Genomic DNA, 22,300 nt, shown 5'->3' on the forward strand with positions numbered 1-22,300 from the left:
AAAAGGGAGTCATTTACTATCCACAATTTTGTTATAAAAATAATTCAATTTTATTATGTATCATTAAAAATGATATCACAGACAATCTATTTTCAAGAAGGAAATACACACGGTCCGGACAGAACAAATCGCACAATGCATATATTCATACTAGTAAGAATATGGGTGCCGATAAAACTATGACAATGACAAATATAGTTCTAAATCCTAACATAACTGACAATACAAAAATTCACATATTAGCTTATTCAGTTAGCAGGTGAAAGCAGCGTACATGTCCCTGAATACTCCTGAATGTTTAGCTCTGCTCCTGTATGTCACAGCGGAGGTCAGTGGCTCCAGCTAAGCTGCAGTGTCTAGTGGTAGTCTGAGGTAGTCTGAAATCCACCTTCTGTTTCATCAGACTGCTGCTCTTTTTCCTCAATGCTTTAAACTGCAGCTTTACCTTGTCAGATTGGTTGCACAATTCCAGCACAAGGTCACCTTGGTACATGGAGAGCTCATTTTCATATCAGAAAGCATATGTGCACTGTGAGTAATAGATGACCAGGTGAGTAATATATATATCTCAGGTTTTACATTACGCTGGGTATAAGGGCCGTGAACGCTTGTTCCCTTCCCGTCTGCACGGTGGTGATAGAGGAAGGTCATGAAATAGGGGAAGTTGTCACGTATTGTATAAATCTTCAGTTTCAGAATCTCTTGCTGACAATTGTGTAGTGTCATGCTGCTTCCTCTTGTGTCACCAAGACATATGAACAGTGCGGGTGCTGCAAGGGTGCAGTTACTTGTTTTATGACTTGGCAGCAGAGGCAGAATAACTTTGAAGGGATCAGTGAAGGAAGGATAACATCCTAGTGCACAGTGATGGCCCTGGTTGAGATTATGCGCCTTTGGAGCGAGGGGGTGGCTGCTGCGGACAAAGGGGACTGGAATAATTCCCTGAAATTTTTCACCTCCATCACAGACCCTCGATCCAAGATCTGCTTTAATATCGGCTGCTGCCATCTGGTATCAGGGGATTTACATGGGGCAGAACAGGTAAAACATATCTCTAGTTAAAAGCAATGTCATCATTTTTATCTTTCCAAAACCTCATTCACACAAACGTGTCCGATTTGCGTCCGTGTGGCATCAGTGTGCTTTCCGTGTGGCATCAGTTTTTCCGTGTTTCTCCTATGCAAGCATTTCCGTTTTTTTTTCCCTCTGCATTTCTTTAGCAACTGATGTCTGAAATACGGACAGCACATGGATGTCGTCCACGTGCTGTCCGTGTTTTTCACGCACCCATAGACTTCAATGGGCTACGTGGTCCACAAAAACGGACCAGAATAGTACATGCAGTGAGTTTCACGCAACGGACACACGCTCAGTGAAAAAACACGCATGTGTGAGCAGCCCCATTGAATTGCATGGGTCAGTGTGCTGACCATTATTTAAACGGACAGCACACGGACGTAAAATACGTTCATGTGAATGAGGTCTACGTGAAGTCCAACTTTGGGAGCCTTATAAAGAATATATTAGGCAATTTCTTTTGAAAGTCTGTGTAGCCTTGCATTTTATTTATGGCAAGCTGCATCTGTGATGGGGAGTTATTCCAATAATAATCTTATTTCAAGAAATTGTCATTTCTGTAGCTTCCTTAAAGTGTCTCCAAAGGTGGAGTGTCACTCAAAGAGGATATTCTGACCGTATACATTTAATTGGGACCACCATAACTCTCATAGACTGTAACGAAGAGATAAGTGTGCGTGCATGCGCTCTGCTTCTTCTCCCCCCTTTCTTGGCCTCTGCCGACCACATTGAATTTACGGAACAGGGGTCATGGGACTCCCATTTAGCCCTGATTGGGAGCGCCACCTATCAGACATTTATGAGGTATGATATGGTACTCCATAAATGTCTATGGTCAGAAAACTCCTGCAGTCAAATCTATTTGATAAGTTGCAAACATATTTTTTATACGTATGTTTATAATTGAAAGCAGTATAAAAAGCTATCAGTATATAGATTCTGTACAGCTAGCTGCCATTGCATACAGTGGCATGAGAAGTCATTGGTGGTTTACTGAAGGGCCCAGGTCTAGATATTGCCAGGGACATCCAAGCTAGATCACTGCTTCTCAAACTTATCTGATATTATTAAATTATATATTATCTTTCCAGGTCCAAAAATATGACATAAAAAAGGATTTAGTTTATTTGTAACATAACAATTAGATATTGTGTTCTAGTTGGCATCCAAGTACAAATACAGCGTTAAAGGGTTATTCCGATCTCGGCAAATAATAATTAAAATGTATACGTTTTTCTAATATACTTTCCGTATAAATTCCACATGGTTTTCAAGATCTCTGTTTGCGGTCATTCGATGATATCTTTCATTGTTTACTTCCAATAAAAACCTTTCCTGGTCATGTGATGGACACACAGGTGATTGGTTTGTTGAAGGTGCAGGACAGTTATCAGAGCTTTATCTTGTGACGAGTCGTGCACCTGTGTCCATCACATGATCAGGACAGATTTTTTTTTAGATTGGAAGCAAACAATTAAGGGTTCTATTGAATGTCAACAAGCAGAGATCTTGAAACCTGTAATGAATTGATACAAAAAATATATTAAAACCCGTGATATATATTTGCCGATACAGTAGTACCTCCAGTGGCGGACACAGACTGCAAAAGGCCCCTGTGCAGATAATGTGCCAGGGCCCCCCCCCCCCCACCCCGCAAACTTCTCATGGCCGACGGTCCGCTTTCAGCTGCATCGCTGGGTCTCCTAAGTGACCCAACAATGCAGCACTAGCAGCCGGGGCGTCACTAAGGCTGGGTTCACACACACACTATTTACGGACGTAATTTGGGCGTTTTAGCATTGAATTACATCCGAAAATGCGGCTCAAAAGCGTCGGAAAACATCTGCCCATTCATTTGAATGGGTCTTACGATGTTCTGTGCCGATGGTCATTTTTTTTTACGCGCCGCTGTCGAAAGGCGGCGCGTAAAAAACTGCCTGTCACTTCTTCAGATGTAAATGGAGCCGTTTTCCATGGACTCCATGGAAAACCAGCTTCAATTACTTCCGTAGTGGACGCAGCAAAAGACGCCTGCACATGCCATTACGGCTGAAATTACGGTGCTGTTTTCTCCTGAAAACAGCACAGTAATTTCAGCCGTAACAGACGCTGCCGTGTGAACATACCCTCAGGGCTTAAAATGTCCGGGAAATAGCCCCAATACATATGTGTCCGCCCCAAAAAAAAGTGTGTGTATAGGAGACAGCATAGCATATCTATAGCACTACGACCCTATAAACTATGGATAGGATTAGATACAGTGGCTGAGCAGACAGTATCACACATGATAGGATTAGATACAGTGGCTCAGAAGGCAGTATCACACATGATAGGATTAGATACACAGCTCAGCAGACAGTATCACACATGATAGGATTAGATACAGTGGCCCAGCAGACAGTATCACACATGATAGGATTAGATACAGTGGCTCAGCAGACAGTACCACACATGATAGGATTAGATACAGTGGCTCAGCAGACAGTACCACACATGATAGGATTAGATACAGTGGCTCAGCAGACAGTATCACACATGATAGGATTAGATACAGTGGCTCAGCAGACAGTACCACACATTATAGGATTAGATACAGTGGCTCAGCAGACAGTATCACACATGATAGGATTAGATACAGTGGCTCAGCAGACAGTATCACACATGATCGGATTAGATATAGGGCCCAGCACAGTATCATACATGATTGGATTAGATACACAGCTCAGCAGACTGTATCACACATGATAGGATTAGATACAGGGCCCAGCTCGCTGACATTGCGGCTCCAGCGCTGGACCCAGGAAAGGTAAGAATAATAATTTTGCTTCTTTATGTGTTACTGATTATTTTTGTGTGTTTGTGTTTTTTTTACAGGTTCGGTTGTTGGACTTCGGATACGAGGACTTCAATGACGGCGTTTTTTTTATTCTCAATAAAATGGTTAATGAGGGTTGTGTTTTTATTTCAATAAAAAAAATTTCTATGTGCTTGTATCTTTTTAAACTTTATTATCACCGCCTTAGTAATGGCCGCTGGCTGATTGACAACCTCCATTACTAAGGCGAGGCTTAATGTTAGCCGGTGCAGAGTCTACACTAACCCCCATTATTACCCCGGTACCCACCGCCACCAGGGGTACTGGGAAGAGCCGGGTACAAACCAGTACCCGACCAGCTGTAGTGACGGGCAGGCACCGGGGTGGCCGCAGGCTGGTAGTATTAGGCTGGGGAAGGCCAAAAACAGTGGCCCTTCCCACCCTTGTAATGCTGCCTGCTGCTGCTGTGTTGTATCTGGCTGGTTATGAAAATTGGGGGGGACCCGACATCGTTCTTTCCAATTATTTTTTAAATGACGTGGCGTCCCCCCCATTTTCATAACCAGCCAGATACAATAAAGCAGCAGCAGCCTAGCATCACCAGGGTAGGAAGGGCCACTGTATCTGGCCTTTCCCCTCCTGATAATACCAGCCTGCGGCCACCCCAGTGGCCGACCATCACTACAGATGGTCAGGTACTGGATCGTACCCGGCTCTTCCCAGCACCCCTGGTGGCGGTGGGTACCGGGGTAATAAAGGGGGTTAGTGTTAGCCTCTGCACCGGCTAACACTAAGCCCTGCCTTAGCAATGGATGCTGTCAATCAGCCGGCGGCCATTACTAAGGCGGTAGTAATATAGTTTAAAAAAAACCACAAAGACATAGAAAAAATATTTTATTGAAATAAAAAAAAAAAACACAACCCTCATTAACCATTTTATTAATAAAAAAAAAAGCTGTCATCGAAGTAGTCCTGGAATCCGCCGTAGTCCAACGACCGAACCTGTAAGAAAACACACAAAAAATGATTAGTAACACATGTGTTAGGGTATGTGCACACACACTAATTACGTCCGGAATTGACGGACGTATTTCGGCCGCAAGTACCGGACCGAACACACTGCAGGGAGCCGGGCTCCTAGCATCATAGTTATGTACGACGCTAGGAGTCCCTGCCTCGCTGCCGGACAACTGTCCGGTACTGAAAACATGATTACAGTACAGGACAGTTGTCCCACAGCGAGGCAGGGACTCCTAGCGTCGTACATAAGTATGATGCTAGGAGCCCGGCTCCCTGCACTGTGTTCGGTCCGGTACTTGCGGCCGAAATACATCCGTCACTTACGGACGTAATTAGTGTCTGTGCACATACCCTAAGGCTTAGATACAGGGCCCATGTGTGATACTGTCTGTGGGACCCTGTATCTAAGCCTACCACAAGGTAGGCTTAGATACAGGGTCCAGCAGACAGTAATCTTATACAGTATAAGATTACTGTGTGCTGGGGCCCTGTATCTAAACCTACAGTGTGGTAGGCTTAGATACAGGGCCCAGCAGACAGGATCACGCATGGGCCATGTATCTAAGCCTACCATGTGATTGGCTTAGATACAGGGCCCAGCAGACAGCATCACACAATCTGTGATCCTGTCTCATGGGCCCCCTAAGCCTGCTACATCGTAGGCTTAGGGGTTGTGCAGTCCCTAAACATTGATGGCCTATCCTCAGGATAGGCCATCAATAGCTGATGTGTCGCCCGGGACCCGCAAATCAGCTGTTTTGAAGGGGCCGCAGCACTCGTACGAGAGCTGCTTCCCCTTCATTTCACTACTCGCCCACACTGTGAATCGCCGAAACCGATTCACAGTGTGACCGGAATGAAGTGACAGGAATGAAGGGGAGCAGCTCTCGTACGAGTGCTGCGGCCCCTTCAAAACAGCTGATTGGCGGGTCCCAGGAGTCGGACCCCGCCAGTCAGGGCTATCTTACCTTCCTCTTCGGCCGCGGCGGGAGTTCTGTCGTCTCGATGCTGTGCGCGGCGCATAGCGCTGTGACGTCATGTGCTGCGCACAGCGCCTGACGTCAGGACCTCCGCTGCGATCCGGAACCAGGAAGGTAAGTAAAGTATGTTACTATAGTAACAGGGGCCCGCGGCCCGAGTTACTATAGTAACTTTTTATTGATGTGGTGCGGGGGGCCGTGGGCCCCCCTGGCTTCGGGGCCCGGTCGCAATTGCGACCGCTGCGACCCCTATAGCTACGCCAGTGGTCCACGGGCCTCTGTCTCAGTCCTCAGCATCGCGCAGCTGAGAACTGAGTCGGCCAGCAGAGGAACGGGCCCCCTTCCCACGCGGGGCCCTTGTGCAGCTGCACCGGCTGCACATGCGGTATGTCCGCCCCTGAGTACCTCTTACTGAATCCTGTATTAACTTTTATACCAATTAAAATTATTGCAGGTTAACGCAGTATTATCTATGAATTTTGCATCTATTTTAAGTATAAAGCGAAGTGCATTCTCATTTCAGAGCTGTGATCTTTTCTTTAAGTAATACAAACAGACCGATGTACAAGAATTGTGGAAGAAATATTTATGCTGGATAAAAATTAAAATTTCTACGGCCAGGTCCGGATTTACATATAGGCACAGTAGACCTGTGCCTATAGGCACCAGTGAGTGGAAGGGTGTTTGTTAAAGGGAAAATTTACACATAAATATACTAATTGTATGTATTTTTTATTTTTTGTTAATTAATTGATCACAGTGCTGGGGCTGTGGGGGGGGAAGATGCCCAGGGTGGGACAAGGGGAAGGCTGCAGACGATGCTAGATGTTGTGAGAGGCGCACAGCAATGTTCTGCTTTTAATATGTAAGATTATACAAACATTTTAAAGCCAAACATGATTTATGGTCATACTTGATGGGCAGATAAAGCGCCGGACGTTCCGTGCCTACAGGCTTGTAAGATATAAATTCAGTACTGCCTACAGCACAATTCAGTGGCCAAGATAATTTTATTTTTGCAGTAAATGGACTATTAATATTTGTTCTGATCAAAGAAATGGCTGACTTGCCTAAAAAAATAAAAATAAACTTTATTGGAACACATGTTGAATTCCCAGTCAAAGCAGCCATGTGACTTAAAGGTGTTCCCACTTTGGGCAATCCCTACTTGTCACAAGGGTCCCTTGATTATAAGCTGATCACAAAGTGTTCTCCTGCTGGGACCCCCAGTGGGGAAACCTGGCAGTAATAAGAGTTTAATTCCCCTGCAGCTCCTCCACAGGGGAGATTAAGTACTTCACATTGCCCATCAATTCAATGGGTTGTCTGTGTAATGCGGAACTGGACCAGAGCATGTTAGTTAATTGCCTGCTTTAGACTTTGTTCACATCTGTGGACAGGTGATAAATGTGTTTTGTGGCATAATCGTTTTAACTAGTATTTCTAGTTACCTATACAATAACAATTAGTATCATCAATATATTGTCTCATGTATACTGATCTTTTACATGCATTGCTGTCTTGCAGGCCTTTACAAACACCATAGAAAAAGACAATCACTTGGCTGTGGGCTATTTTCAACGTGGCTCAGTCCTCTTCAAGAAGGGCAAGTAAGAGAATACCGTAACTTTTATATTACACAGGTCATTTTTTTAACAAGAAAATTGAGCTCCATCTTTTGCTAAAATTGGCTCTGTAGCCAGTACATTAACAATCTACCATCTTTCTAATATATTTTCTATTGTTATTATTTTTGCTTATGATGGATCATATTATGGCTAACGTGATCCTAAGGCCATTATAACTAAACAGAGACACAAAATAAGAAAAAGATCCGTCAACAGCAGCTGGTTGACCATTTCCAGATTAATTTGCACTATAGAAAGTAAATCGAAACTGACAAATTATAGAAAACGGCAAAAAAAGATCATAAAGTTATAATACAAATATCCTAGTTTTAACATCATCTGACTTATAGAGTGTGTTAGTCAAATGTCTGCTTTAGGCTCGGTTGACATCTGCATTGAAGACTGTGTTAAAAGCCTTTATTGCAGATTCCGTGAAAAATTGCTATTTTTTCTGTCAAAATGCCGGACGCCATGATGGAAATCTGATCGACCCTTTAAAGTCGGGATCCATCACAGAATTTAATTCCATTTTTCTGCTATTATTACGGAACGGAAAAATTTAATTCTTAGCGCAAATGTGAACATAGCCTTTACTTTCATGTAAAAAGTCTGAAATAAGCTAAATGTACATCATTATCTCCTACACACAAGGGCATAGCTATAGCAGGTAGTAGCTGCAGCCTGGAGTCTGATGGGGCCCAAAGAAGATTCCAGTATTATAAATGGCACATGGTGCGGGACCCTATTTCTATTGGGTCCCAGGAGCTTCAAGTTATTCGTCCACTCACACAACTCAATCATTAGCTCAATCCATTCATAACACCAGGGTATATTCACACGAAAATTATATCCATTTTCATCAGTTTCATGTGTTTTTGTGAGTATTTTTGATCTGTTATGATCAGTTTTTACACATTGACCTTCTTCTAGCAACAAATTCAAATTAACAAGAGAATGTATTACAATTATAACAAAAAAAGAGACTGTTAAAATTACCTCCATGTAATGGATCCAGAACCGCCAGGATGAAAATACATTTTGGACCACCAAACCCCCCCACCTCCCCCGAAATAACTGACCAAAATAAATAAAGATGGAAACTAATGACGACAAAGAAACAAATTACAGATTAAAACCATGTACAGATAAATTGATTTCTCAACATATTTGGGAAAAAAATTATTCAAATAAACTGAAAAATACTGATTCAGTGTGAACAACCCCAAGCCCAGAATTTCTAAGGGCTTCATATTATAATACTGTATCTTGCAGGCATTATGTAATAGTGGTGTCACTGAGATATTCACTACATCACATTTCGGGATTAGTGATTCCTCAAATACATTTCCAGTCTAGCTGAGGTGACTAGTAATGTGGAATAGAATTTTGAAATCAAAGAGGAAAAACGGCAGACAAAAAAATGAGGGCAAGCAGTCTTCAAACATCTGGACACGGCAGGAAATGCCAAGGGTGAACGTGGCTTTAGAGCTCCATTTGCAGGCACAGAGAGTCTTGCATATGGGAATGAGCTCAGATCCAGATCAAAAAAATATTGACACAGTTTTAGGCACATGCAAAGATAAGATTATTTCTTCAAATTTAAGGAACATGTAAAAGACATCGTATGAAATTAGAAAAAAGGTCTGTCGTTGGCACTCCATGTGTCGCCTTATAGTGCCTCTTCTTTGCAATAAGGCATATAATGGAACATGCCACAGATTTCATACATAATCTGTGGGAAAAACCTTCTGTGTGCCTCCCTATGAAATCTGAGGAACACAGAGGTACAATATGGGTGCAAAAATTTATATTGACACCATATTATGGATCCATACCATACAGATGTGGCATGAAGCCTTAAAGGCTATGTACACCATTGAAAACTATTATTATTATTTTTTTTTTAAACAGTGTATCAGTGTTTGGTGCAACTTTGTAATTACATGTTATTAAAAAATCTTTTTACTTTTTCAGATACAGCTGCTTTGTATCCTGTATACAGAGCAGCTGTATCTAGCGCCGAGACCTGAATCTGTCAGTGACAGCAGGTACTGCGTATCTCTGACACGCAGGATCGAGCTGTTACCGATCACATCTAAGTTCATAACTTGACAGGTGGATCCTGCGTGTCAGAGACATGCAGGACCCGCTGTCCCTGAACTCGTCAGTCCCGCTGACCCAGGGCCGCCATCAGGAATTTCAGGGCCCCCCTTTCAATTAGGTTTGGCCAGGCCTCTCACATCAGTACCCCTAATACCCCCCCTGATGGCGGCCCTGGGTAGCATGGGGGCCGTCAAACACCGCCGCCCGTGCGACCGATCGTGCGCACCCGCAAACTCCCGCGCATGCGCTCCGGCGACCGCCTGGAACCGCGCACCGAATTTTGAGGCAGATTTTGACCTGCCCACACTATCTTGCCGCGTTTTTTGCCTGCGGTGATTGAGGACAGCAGACAGAAAACGCAGCGAAAAATGCATTTTCTGCCTCCCATTGATTTCGATGGCAGGTCAGAGGCAGAACCGCGGCAAGAAAGGACGTGCTGCTTTTTCTTTTTTCCGCGACTGGCTCCCATTGATTTCAGATTAAATCAATGGGAGGCGGTTTTGGAAGTTGTTTGGTGCTGATTCTGACGCAGTGTCCGAGTCAATATCAAGGCCCAAAAACTCTGTGAACTGGGCCTTATTGTTAGGGCTTATTCAGACGAACGTGTAATACATCCGTGCAACGCGCGTGATTTTCACGCGCCTCGCGCGGTCCTATGTTACTCTATGGGGCCATGCAGACTGTCAGTGATTTTCATGCAGCGTGAGTCCGTGTGTCCGCTGCGTAAAACTCACGACATGTCCGATATTTGTGCATTGTTCGCGCATCACGCACCCATTGAAGTCAATGGGTGCGTGAAAATCCCGCCCAGCACTTCCGCAGCCGTATAAACTATGAATGAAAACAGAAAAGCACCACGTGCTACAAACAGAGTGTCATAATGATGGCGGCTGCGCGAAAATCACACAGCCGCGCATCATACGCTGCTGACACACGGAGATGTTATGGACCTTTTGCAACCGCAAAACGCCACGTTTTTGCGCGCGCAAAAAGCACACGCTTGTGTGAATCCGGCCTTAGGGTAGGAACACACTAGGCATGAACACTGCGGATTTTATGCAACATATTTTATTGTGGAAAATCCGCAGTGTATTACAGTCGCAGCAGAGGGGATGAGATTTAAACAAATCTCATCCGCACGCTGAAATTTTTTTTTACATGCTGCGGCTTTTTGGCTTTTTAAGCCGCAGCATGTCAATGTATTCTGCAGAATCGCTGCTCCTCTGTTGCGGAAATGCTGCGGTTCTGCCGCAAAAATCACACATGAGAAAAAAAAAAAAGGCACTTTTTTAAATTTATAAAAAAGTTTAGACTTACCCCGGCCGTAGTCCTGGTGACGCGATCCTCTATTCTTAGCGCAGCCCCGCCTCCTGTCATGACGTTTCATCCCATGTGACCGCTGCAGCAGTCACATGGTCTACAGCGTCATCCCAGGAGGCGGGGCTATGTTCAGAAGAGAGAGATGCGTCACCTAAACTACAGCCGGGGTAAGTCTAAACTTTTTTTCCCTGCAGGATTCCCACAGCGGACACGCCTCACCAAACCTGCGCCACTATTTGGTGCGGTTTTGCTGGCGGAATTCCCTGCGGCTACCGGGGCGGATAAGCTGTGGAGTTTTACTCAGCATATCCGCCTAGTGTGTCCCTTATGATGTCGCTCCTGGAGCTGCTGCCGCTCTCTAAATAGGCAGTTGGTCCAGTAGAATTTGGAATTATTTTTTTTTGTGAACCAGCTTAAAAAAATACAAAACTTTTGTGTTAGGGCCTGTTCACATCACTGTTCGCTTCCGCTCCGGGGTTCCGTCTGAGGTTTCTGTCGGGTGAACCCCGCAACGGAAAGTGAAAGTGATAGCACAGCTTCCGTTTCCATCACCATTAGCGCAGTCGACTGCGCTATTGATTCCGTCCGAAAACCAGCCGGAATGGTGACGAACGGAAACCATTAGCGATATTTCCGTCACCATTGAGATCAATGGTGACTGAAACGGAAGCTGTGCTGTCACTTTCACTTTCCGTTGCGGGGTTCACCCGACGGAAACCTCAGACGGAACCCCGGAACGGAAGCGAACGGTGATGTGAACAGGCCCTAACACAAAAGTTTTGTATTTTTTTAAGCTGGTTCACAAAAAAAAATAATTCCAAATTCTACTGGACCAACTGCCTATTTAGAGACCGGCAGCAGCTCCAGGAGCGACATCATAAGGGACACACTAGGCGGATATGCTGAGTAAAACTACACAGCTTATCCGCCCCGGTAGCCGCAGGGAATTCTGCCAGCAAAACCGCACCAAATAGTGGCGCAGGTTTCGGGAGGCGTTTCCGCTGCGGGAATCCTGTAGGGAAAAAAAAGTTTAGACTTGCCCCGGCCGTAGTTTAGGTGACGCATCTCTCTCTTCTGAACGTAGCCCCGCCTCCTGGGATGACGCTGTAGACCATGTGACCGCTGCAGCAGTCACATGGTATGAAACGTCATGACAGGAGGCCGGGCTGCGCTAAGAATAGAGGATCGCGTCACCAGGACTACGGCCGGGGCAAGTCTAAACTTAATCAATTTAAAAAAGTACCTTTTTTTTTTCTCATGTGTGATTTTTGCGGCAGAACCGCAGCATTTCCGCAACAGAGGAGCAGCGATTCCACAGAATACATTGACACGCTGCGGCTTAAAAAGCCAAAAACCACACTGCAGGTCCATTATTTTTGCAGCGTGTGAATGAGATTTGTTTAAACCTCATCCACTCTGCTGCGACTGTGATACGCTGCGGATTCTCCACAATAAAATGTGTTGCATAAAATCTGCAGTGTTCATGCCTAGTGTGTTCCTACCCTAAGGCCGGATTCACACAAGCGTGTGCTTTTTGCACGCGCAAAAAACTTGGCGTTTTGCGCATGCAAAAGGTCCATAACAGCTCCGTGTGTCAGCAGCGTATGATGCGCGGCTGCGTGATTTTCCCGCAGCCGCCATCATTATGACACTCTGTTTGTATGTTTGTAGCACGTGGTGCTTTTCTGTTTTCATTCATAGTTTATACTGCTGCGGAAGTGCTGGGCGTGATTTTCACGCACCCATTGACTTCAATGGGTGCATGATGCGCGAACAATGCACAAATATCGGACATGTCGTGAGTTTTACGCAGCGGACACACGGACACACGCTGCGTGAAAATCACTGACAGTCTGCACGACCCCATAGAGTAACATAGGTCCGTGCGAGGCGCGTGAAAATCACGCACGTTGCACGGATGTATTACACGTTCGTCTGAATAAGCCCTAACATTAAGGCCCAGTTCACAGAGTTTTTGGGCCTTGATATTGACTCGGACACTGGGTCAGAATCAGCACCAAACAACTTCCAAAACCGCCTCCCATTGATTTAATCTGAAATCAATGGGAGCCAGTCGCGGAAAAAAGAAAAAGCAGCACGTCCTTTCTTGCCGCGGTTCCGCCTCTGACCTCCCATCGAAATCAATGGGAGGCAGAAAATGCATTTTTCGCTGCGTTTTTTGTCTGCTGTCCTCAATCGCCGCGGGCAAAAAACGCAGCAAAGAAACGCGGCAAGATAGTGTGGGCAGGTCAAAATCTGCCTCAAAATTCTTTAAGGAATTTTGAGGCAGATTTTTTTTGGCCTGCAAAATACTGTGTGAACAGGGCCATACATAAACAGCACTTTGAGATAATTTACTCACTGTGTCAGAAGAGCTGCTCCCACTCCAGTCCTCTTCCGGCGATGTCTTCCAGGCGAGGTCTTCGGTCCAGACGTCCAGTCCTTCACCTCCAGCCAGGCTCCAGGTAAGTTTTGTCCATGTGTGTCCGCGGCTGCGCGCGCTTCGTTCGCGGGTGCGCGCGCGGCCGATCGCGGGTGCGCGCGCGGCCGATCGCGGGTGCGCGCGCGGGCGGTCTCCAGTGCGGGCGTTCGTGGGTGCGCGCTCGGGAGTTTCCTTGGGCGCGCGATCGGGTGCGCGCGCGCGGGCGGACGGTTTGACGGCCCCCCATGACGAGGGGAGGGGGCCCGCAGCAGCAGCAGCAGCATCTCACGACATTCTTTTAGTGAAAAAAACGGGCCCCATTGCAGGGGCCCGTTTTTTCCTACCAAAAGAATGTCGCGGCAGTTGCCGGGCCCCCCTTTCAATTAGGTTTGGCCGGGCCCCTCACACCACTACCCCTAATACCCCCCTGATGGCGGCCCTGCGCTGACCTGACGGATTCAGGTCTCAGCACAAGATATAGCTGCTGTGTATCCAGGATACAAAGCAGCTGTATCTAAAAAAGTAAAAATAATTTTTAACAAGAAGTGATTAGAAAGTTGCACCAAACACTGATACACGGTTTTATAATATATATATATATATATATATATATATATATATATATATATATATATATATATATATTCAATGGTGTACATAGCCTTTAAAGAGGTTGTTTCATGAAGCCAGCTCCTTTTCATATCCAAGCTAGACGACGTGGATCCTGCTTCAGATACCTGAAGACGCTCTGGCTCGCCATACATTTCCCCTGCAGCAACCACTGTGGGGGATAGGTAGAGTTATGTGCCGGCCATTCAATGATCGGCTATACTACGGTGCTATATACTTTCCCCTGTACCAAGTTCCTATGTTAACTAACAAATGACAATTTATTTATGTGCAGGTTCAGCCAAGCACTGCAAGACTGGTCTCGTTGCTTTACAGAGCTGAGGGGGAACCAAATCATTGACTACAAGATCCTGGGCCTGACATTTAAACTCTACAGTTGTGAGGTGAGAGACAATCTGGATGAAACAAACATATATTTAGAGATGAGTTGTGGATTAGAATATTGCAGATCCCCTTTACTGCAGCCTCACTGAAGTCGCTACCGTAATACAATAATATCAGTGCTTATGTAAACTTGTCTTTTTTCAACAGTACTATGTAACATTGTGTAAGCATGCAGGACTTGTATGAGGAACTGGAAGCCAGGTTGTTTAACCCCTTCCCGACGCAGCCCTTTTTCAGATTTTAGTTTCCGCTTTTTCCTCCCCACCTTCCAAAAGCCAAAACGTCTTTATTTTTCCATCAATATAGTTCTACGAGGGCTTAATTTTTGCGGGACAAGTTGTAGTTTTTCGTAGCACCATATATTTTGCCATATAATGTCCTAGGAAACGGGAAAAAAAATATATGTGGGGTAGAAAATGAAAAAAAATGATTCCTCCATTTTTTTTGCGCGCCGTTTTTACGGAATTCGCTGTGCAATTAAAACAACATGTTAACATTATTCTGTGGGTCAATACGATTATGACGATATAAAATATATATAGTTTTTTCTATATTTTACTACTTTTACAAGTAAAAACCTAAGTGTTGAAAATAAAATTAATTTTGTGTCACCAAATTCCGAGAGTGGTATGAGGGCTTATTTTTTGCTGGACAAGCTGTAGTTTTTAATGATACCATTTTGGTGTACATGCGACAGTTTGATCACTTTTTATTTCATTTTTTGTGGGAGATTAGGGGACCAAAAAATAGCGATTCTGGCGTTTACAATTTTTTTTTTACGGCGTTCACCGTGCGGGTTAAATAATGATATGTTGTAATAGTTAAGACGCGGTGATATCAATTATGTTTATTTATTTATACTTATTTTTACTATGCTCTAGGGGGAAAATGGGAAAAGGGGGTTTTTTTGAACTTTTAATTTTTTAAATTTTTTTTACACAAAATAAACAACTTTATTTAACTCATTTTTACTTTTTTTATTAGTCCCCCTAGGGGACTTCAACCTAGCGATCGCTAGATCGCTTGCACGATATACTGCAATACTAATGTATTGTAGTATATCGTGATTCTGACAGGCATCTATTAAGCCCTGCCCTGCCTCTGTGCAGGACTTAATAGGTGCACAAAGATGGCGGACCTGGGCGCCTTCATTAGGCCCCCAGGCAGCCATAGCAACCATCACCCCCCCGCGCAATTGCGTTGCGGGTGCGCGGTGAGCTGTTAGAGGGGGTCGCCCCATCTTTCTAACGATTTAAATGCTGCGGTCGCTATTGACCGCAGCATTTAACGAGTTAAACGAGCGGGATCATGCTCGAGCGCGATGCCGCTCGTTACTCTGAAGTGTCGGCTGTAACAAACAGCCAACACCCGCATCGTATGGAGCGGGTTCACTCCGTGAGCCCGCTCTATATTTCCCCTACCCGACTTTGGCGTATGGATACGTCAAATGTCGGGAAGGGGTTAAAGGGGTATCCTATCTCCACAGGATATGCCATAAATGTCCGATACATGCGGATCCCACCTCTGTAACTCACACCTATCTCTAGAATTAAGTCCCCCAATCCTTGTCCTACTTTCTGCAGCTATTGATGGGCTCCGGCCACTGACTTATGATGTGGCCAGAATTTAGCATTTTGCTTCGTTGTTTACAGAACTCTCATAGAAGTGAATGAAAGTTACGAAAACAGTGTAGCACAGTGAGCAACGTTGTTTCCAGAACTCAGAAGCTACGGAAACAGTGTAGATTGCGGTGCCACGCTGTGTACGTAACTCCTATTCACTTCTATAGTTTTGGAAACAGCGTAGCAAAACACGCTCGACAGTTTACGGAAAGGGACTAGAGCCCAGCGGCAGTGACAGAAGGTACGACAAGGGGTCAGGGGTCCCAGTTTTAGAGATAGATGCAGGTCCCAGAGGTGGGACCTGCGTCTATCGGACATTTATGGCATATCCTGTGGATATGCCATAAATGTCTGAGATGAGAATATCCCTCATGGATGGAAGCAGTTGACCTCTTTAAGGGTATGCTCATACACGACAAATTTGTTGCAGAATTTTATGTGACTGAAAATCTCTTCTATACATCTGAATGAGGTTATTTCTGCAGCATGTGCATCGTTTTTATAGACCCTATTCAAGTAAACGGGACTAACATTTGTTTTTTATACATTTGGTACTCTTTTCAGATCCTTTATAATATTGCACTTGCAAATGCAAAAGTGGGGAATTGGGCAAAAGCAGAAGAAAGCCTCATCCTCGCCCTCAGTCAGAAGGCAGAGCCGCGCCACGCCACCAAGATAGAGAAGGCAATGCAGGAAATCCTGGTGAGCCTGAGTGAGACTTGTTGCAGAATCTTGTGCAATTCTTCTATGAATGTTTGTGTGGATATTTTTCATCAACCATAATTTCTAGATTTGCCAGATGGATGGTGAGACATTGGGTATTACATTGGGCTCTTGCTTCCAGGGGGGCAGTCACCTTGTCAGTGGCACTTCCAGTGCAACAAATAAATGAACTGCAATTGTAAGGAAATAGTAGTTATGATTATACAGGATCATACAAGGTTTTGTTTTCTACCCCTTGTGACTAGGTAACCCCGTATTTCCTATTGTTGTAGTCCGCATTTATTACTATGTGGTTTAGTTATCTACTTATTTACAGCCTTCAACTGTTTTCCTATTTTCTAATTATACATTTTTGTCATCTAATTGAAGTGGCTTCAAAAATTGGAAACGGTAGGAGCGATGCAAAAAAAAAAAAAAGAGCCTTTGCTCAAATCACGGATCCCCAGGGGTCCAGGGCCGCCGCTCCATTCCTTCCTGCCGCTGTGTTTTTACATAGCTGCAGCGATGACGTGCCCGTCTACACACATGATCGCTGCAGCCAATCAATGGTCTCAGCGCTCCTGTGCCGTGTACCCACTGAGACCAGTGATTGGCTGCAGCTACATTGGCCAACTTTTTAAATAACTCGGAAAACACCTTTTCAAGTATTTTTTTTGCATTTTTAGACCATGAGATTTCTTTAGTCTGTGCATGAATGCATCAGACAGGTCAGAGGTGCACAATGTAAACCAGACAGAGGGTCAATCACAATTATATAATGGGAAGATATGATTTGGTTACCACCACTTTCAATGTGCACTATCAGTGTATATGGATATGAAGGGTGTCACCTGCTCCGGACCCCCTTCGGTTATCCAAAGCAGAGAGTCTGGACAGACTAAGCCTGGCCACCTATCAGATGGTTGGCCATTCATTTGAATGGATGGCATTTAATCATATCTATAACAGCCCCCATCTACCTTGTGCCACTCATAATAATGGTGTCTTCTTATGTAGCAGAAAGGCCTTCGGGCCCCATCAGAGACCAGGGCCCTGTGTGACTTCTATCTCTGCACCCCCTCTTTCATTTTATGCTTCTTGGTGAATAAGCTTCCATATAGCATTCAACTTGATGGCAAACCTACTTAAATGTATAAAAAAAACGGCAAAAAGCCTTCTGAAAAAATTCCAGCAGAGCATTGAAAGAACAACACAGCTATATGTTTCCATATCTACCCTGTCAGATAGTGACATGTCTGGAAACCACAGACGGAAGCCAAGATGATAAAGCAATATATGTTTAGTAATAGTTTCACAAGGCTATGTAAGACCACAAATTGTTACTTTAATATGTTTGGGAATTGCATAAGTAACAACTCCATAAAATCATATTAACATAAGTGCTACCATGTCAAGTCAGTTGCGATTATACAGACGGTATCCCTGTGAGTCCATCAGCAAATTGCCGTTTACAGCAGTCAATATTCTGTGAATGGAATGGCAGAGAAGCCGCAGAGATTGTGAATGACCTTGTCTACCCTGCCAACAGTTGTTCACATAGAACAGAGGGGGCCTCATAGCAAAGCTCAAAATGGACTACTGGATATAATGCCATTTGCCACCCAGGGCAGAAAAGCCTGCTGATTATTTTCCCCTCCACACCCTTTCCATGACCCTTAGGCCAATTGCCTACCCGTTTCTCTGCAAACTATGCAATTCCTCTGGAAAAAGGAGTCCTGCACAGGTTCTGACCATCCAACTCCAAGGACCCCATGGCAGCCATGCTGGCTGCCTCAATGCGTATGTATGCCCGTGGCTGCTACATTATCAGAATGAACGCACTTAAAAGGCAACAATTTATATTTATTAATTTGCTTAATATATTTTTGTACACAAATCTGATAATTAATGTTTTTTTTGGTTGATTTTTTAAAATTATTAAATAGGAAGGACATTAAAAAAATTGCTGCTCTTATGTTTTTCCTGAATTCTCTAGAGTTAAATGTTTTTCAGAACAGCAAAAAATAGAATAAGTTGAAGAATATTCCATAAACTGTAGTGCCACTGAATGTTCTGTTCTGTAGAGTGCGCTGAGCTTTCAGATGGCAGCAGCCAATGGTTTTAGCATTTTTATACGTGGGCGGACAGCTATTTTTACCTCCAGCACTTTGAGCGGCCTGTTAATTATCTCACACTCAAATGTTCTGAACAAAAGAGAAACTTTCCCAAATGATACCCTCCCCCGCTCCTGTGAGCTTATAAGATGACATGACGATATCCCTGAATAAATACTATTTTCAATTTCTGTTTTTTACAATCTTTTGGATAATATATTTGATGCTGAAATATCTTACGACTGTTCTTTTCATAGGCACAATGTGACGGTGAGAATTATTGCGTACAATGAACAGTTCCTTGCTGTAATGTTAATCATTATATACCCACATCTTTAGAAACAAAAGGACTTCCCCCCTATAGAGATGCCAAAAGGAAGGTTATTTCATCCTAATGAAAGACTTGTGGAACAACTAGAGAAGAAAGACTACCTGGGTAAAGCAACGGTATGTTCAGAAAGCTGCACACTAGCATGAATTGTAGAATAAATGGCAGAGAACAGGGCAGTGAATAAGCGCATTATCTAGTATGTTAATACTTAAAGAGGCTCTGTCACCAGATTATAAGTGCCCTATCTCCTACATAATCTGATCGGCGCTGGAATGTAGATAACAGCAGTGGTTTTTATTTTGAAAAACTATCATTTTTGAGCAAGTTATGAGCAATTTTAGACTTATGCTAATTAGTTTCTTAAAGGCCAACTGGGCGTGTTTTTACTTTTGACCAAGTGGGTGTTGTAAAGAAGTGTATGAGGCTGACCAATCAGTGTCATACACTTCCCATTGTTCCAGCCCAGCTTCTTTCACTGCACAATCACACTGTGCTGTGGATCATGCTGGGTTGGAACAATGAGAAGAGTATGACGCTGATTGGTCACTGATTGGTCAGCCTCATACACTTCTTTACAACACCCACTTGGTCAAAAGTAAAAACACGCCCAGTTGGTCTTTAAGAAACTAATTAGCATAAATCTAAAATTGCTCATAACTTGCTAAAAAATGATAGTTTTTCAAAATAAAAACCACTGTTGTTATCTACATTACAGCGCGAATCAGATTATTTAGGAGATTGGGCACGAATAATGTGGTGACAGAGCCTCTTTAAAGGCTATGTACACCTTTGAAATAGTTTTGCGTTTTTTTTTTTACAAAAAAATGTCTATTAGTGTGATTGGTGCTCTTTTCAAAATACTTTTTATTAAAAAAAATGTAACTTTTTGAGATACAGCTGCTTTGTATCCTGTATAGAAAACAGCTGTATCGTTCGCTAAGACCTGAATCCGACACGCAGTATCGAGCTGCTATCTATCACATCTAAGTTCATAACCTAGATGTGATCAATTACAGGTGAATCCTGTGTGTCAGAGACATGCAGAACCCGCTTTCACTCAACCCGTCAGTCCTGCAGACCTGACGGATTCAGGTCTTAGCCACGAAACAGCTGTTTTCTATACAGGATACTAAGCAGCTGTATCTCAAAATGTAAAAATATTTTTTAATAAAAAGTAATTTGAAAGTTGCACCAATCACACTGATAGACATTTTTATTAAAAAAACAAACAAAAAAAACAACAACTATTTTAAAGGTATACATAGCCTTAAGGTATTAACATTCTCGTTGCCTGTAGTCACCTCTAGGGGGAGCATACTGAAGACAACTCCCATCATGCTCAATAATAAATTTGACTTCAAAGGGTTGTTTGACAAATAAAACCCCTCTATTAAAAGAAGCAGGATGATCTGCTGTCACCGTGGGTCTGGTCGCTGCAGGGGAAATGCAGCATTACATGTCGGTCATTCGAATGAATGGTGGTTTATGTAATGAATGGATGTAAGGGGTCCACCAGTGCATGAGGCGGTCTTACAGAACTCAGAGAAAGGGATTCCGGGCGAGGAATTATGACGTCTATATACCCTAATAGGAGATATTGACAGGGGTTTTGTCGTTGTGAGACAAACTCTTTCAATAAGTTCCTAAATTCCCCCTGGAGGTGACCATAATTTTAGCATTCAACACTTTCTGTGTGATGGGAAGCAGATTATTTGGAAAAACAGAGCTCTGACCTGTATAAATATAGATTATGAAATTAATCTACACATAATTTTGGACATATTTAGGGTAAAAAAAATTGATAGGTACTCTTTGAGTTCATTCAAATCTATATAAATATTAAATATTAAATAAAATAAAAAATAAATAAAATATATTACCTGCTGAATAACTAAAAGTGCATCTTATCGTTTGAAGCTCATAAAGATTATATTAGAGGATTATATGAATAGAAATGACCTGATATTGTAATTATTGCCCCCTTTATAAGCAGAAGTGATTCAGTAATAACCTGCAAGGCTTTGTGGGATTGCAGCTTCCCCACACGTGTTCTATAGCAGCCGTCAGCAGAATGCAAGTGTCATTACTGTAGCTGGCAATCTCGCAGCTGTCACGATGGGCCGGTGGAGTTTGCTATAGCCAGCATTTGCAATGCATTGGGAATATTAAACTTCAAGGCACTTTACATAAATGCGGTTATTTGCATGAGAGTTTATTCTCAGATAATAACAATACTGAGGCTCTCTCAGCAGCAAAAGTAGGATTTTGAAGAAGGGTCTTCAAGTGCAGTGATGGAGACCACAAAACACCCTCCAATTAAACTCACTTAGCCAAAATTCTCCATGTACTTCATCACACATTTTTGCATTGGCTGGTAATCCTGGTGATCTAAGTGGTTTAGTAGGTAATATCCAGTATTTCTGGTGGGTGATGAAGAGGTTAAAGAGGTTTTCCCACAATCAACATTTATCACCAATCCAAATGTCTGTTGGCTGGGACCACCAATGATCACTACAACGGAGGTCCTGAGCCCTCCGTTTTTCCTCGCTGTACAACCGCAGTGAGGAGAACTTTGACTGGAGTGGTGGTCAAGCATGCGCAGTGCTACTGTATTCAGTCTTTGAGACTGACAGATGTATTCGGCTGTTTCCATCAGCCCCATAGACGTTGAATGGAGCGTCAGGGTGCATGCTCAACCGCCGCTACATTAAAGCTCTTCTTTACTGCAGTCACATAGTGAGGAGGAATAGGGTGCTCGGTGGATAGGTGATAAATATGATTATAAGAAAACTCCTTTAATGTGATCCATTATCCATGGGGGTCTAGAGGGAATGATACGTTAATAGAAACCTAGAAGTAATATTTTTGTTGGTTTGGGATGGTGAAGGTGTTAATGTAGGTGGTACAGGGCAGAAAATGTTACCCAGAATTTAATATTATTTAAGCAAAATAGGTCCAAATTTCTCGATAGGGGGACAGTGCTCTGTTTTTCTGATACATAGTTCCAAATCCTCTGTTTACCTTTCACACAAACTTTATGTTAAATCATAAAATGATGACTGTATTCAGTTGCCACAAAGGATATAGCTCCCTGCATGGGAATATATACAGCTCCTATTGAACTCTATAATAAATCCATATGCAGTGAGCTC

The 22,300-nt window shown here is 43.5% G+C and overlaps 1 protein-coding gene across 1 annotated transcript in view; it reads left to right on the plus strand.

Moving 5' to 3' along the window:
* The first annotated feature begins 789 nt into the window (after positions 1-789).
* The window catches only part of NCF2 (neutrophil cytosolic factor 2), a 45,809-nt gene continuing 24,298 nt past the window's right edge, over positions 790-22,300 (plus strand). Inside the window, exons 1-5 of the mRNA XM_075832159.1 lie at positions 790-1,041; positions 7,420-7,502; positions 14,270-14,378; positions 16,566-16,703; positions 19,157-19,264. Coding sequence (XP_075688274.1) covers positions 868-1,041; positions 7,420-7,502; positions 14,270-14,378; positions 16,566-16,703; positions 19,157-19,264 — 612 coding nt within the window. The 5' untranslated portion in view covers positions 790-867. The remainder of the gene's footprint in view (positions 1,042-7,419; positions 7,503-14,269; positions 14,379-16,565; positions 16,704-19,156; positions 19,265-22,300) is intronic.

This window comes from Rhinoderma darwinii, chromosome 7, assembly GCF_050947455.1.
Source record: "Rhinoderma darwinii isolate aRhiDar2 chromosome 7, aRhiDar2.hap1, whole genome shotgun sequence".
In the NCBI taxonomy this organism is placed as follows: domain Eukaryota; kingdom Metazoa; phylum Chordata; class Amphibia; order Anura; family Rhinodermatidae; genus Rhinoderma; species Rhinoderma darwinii.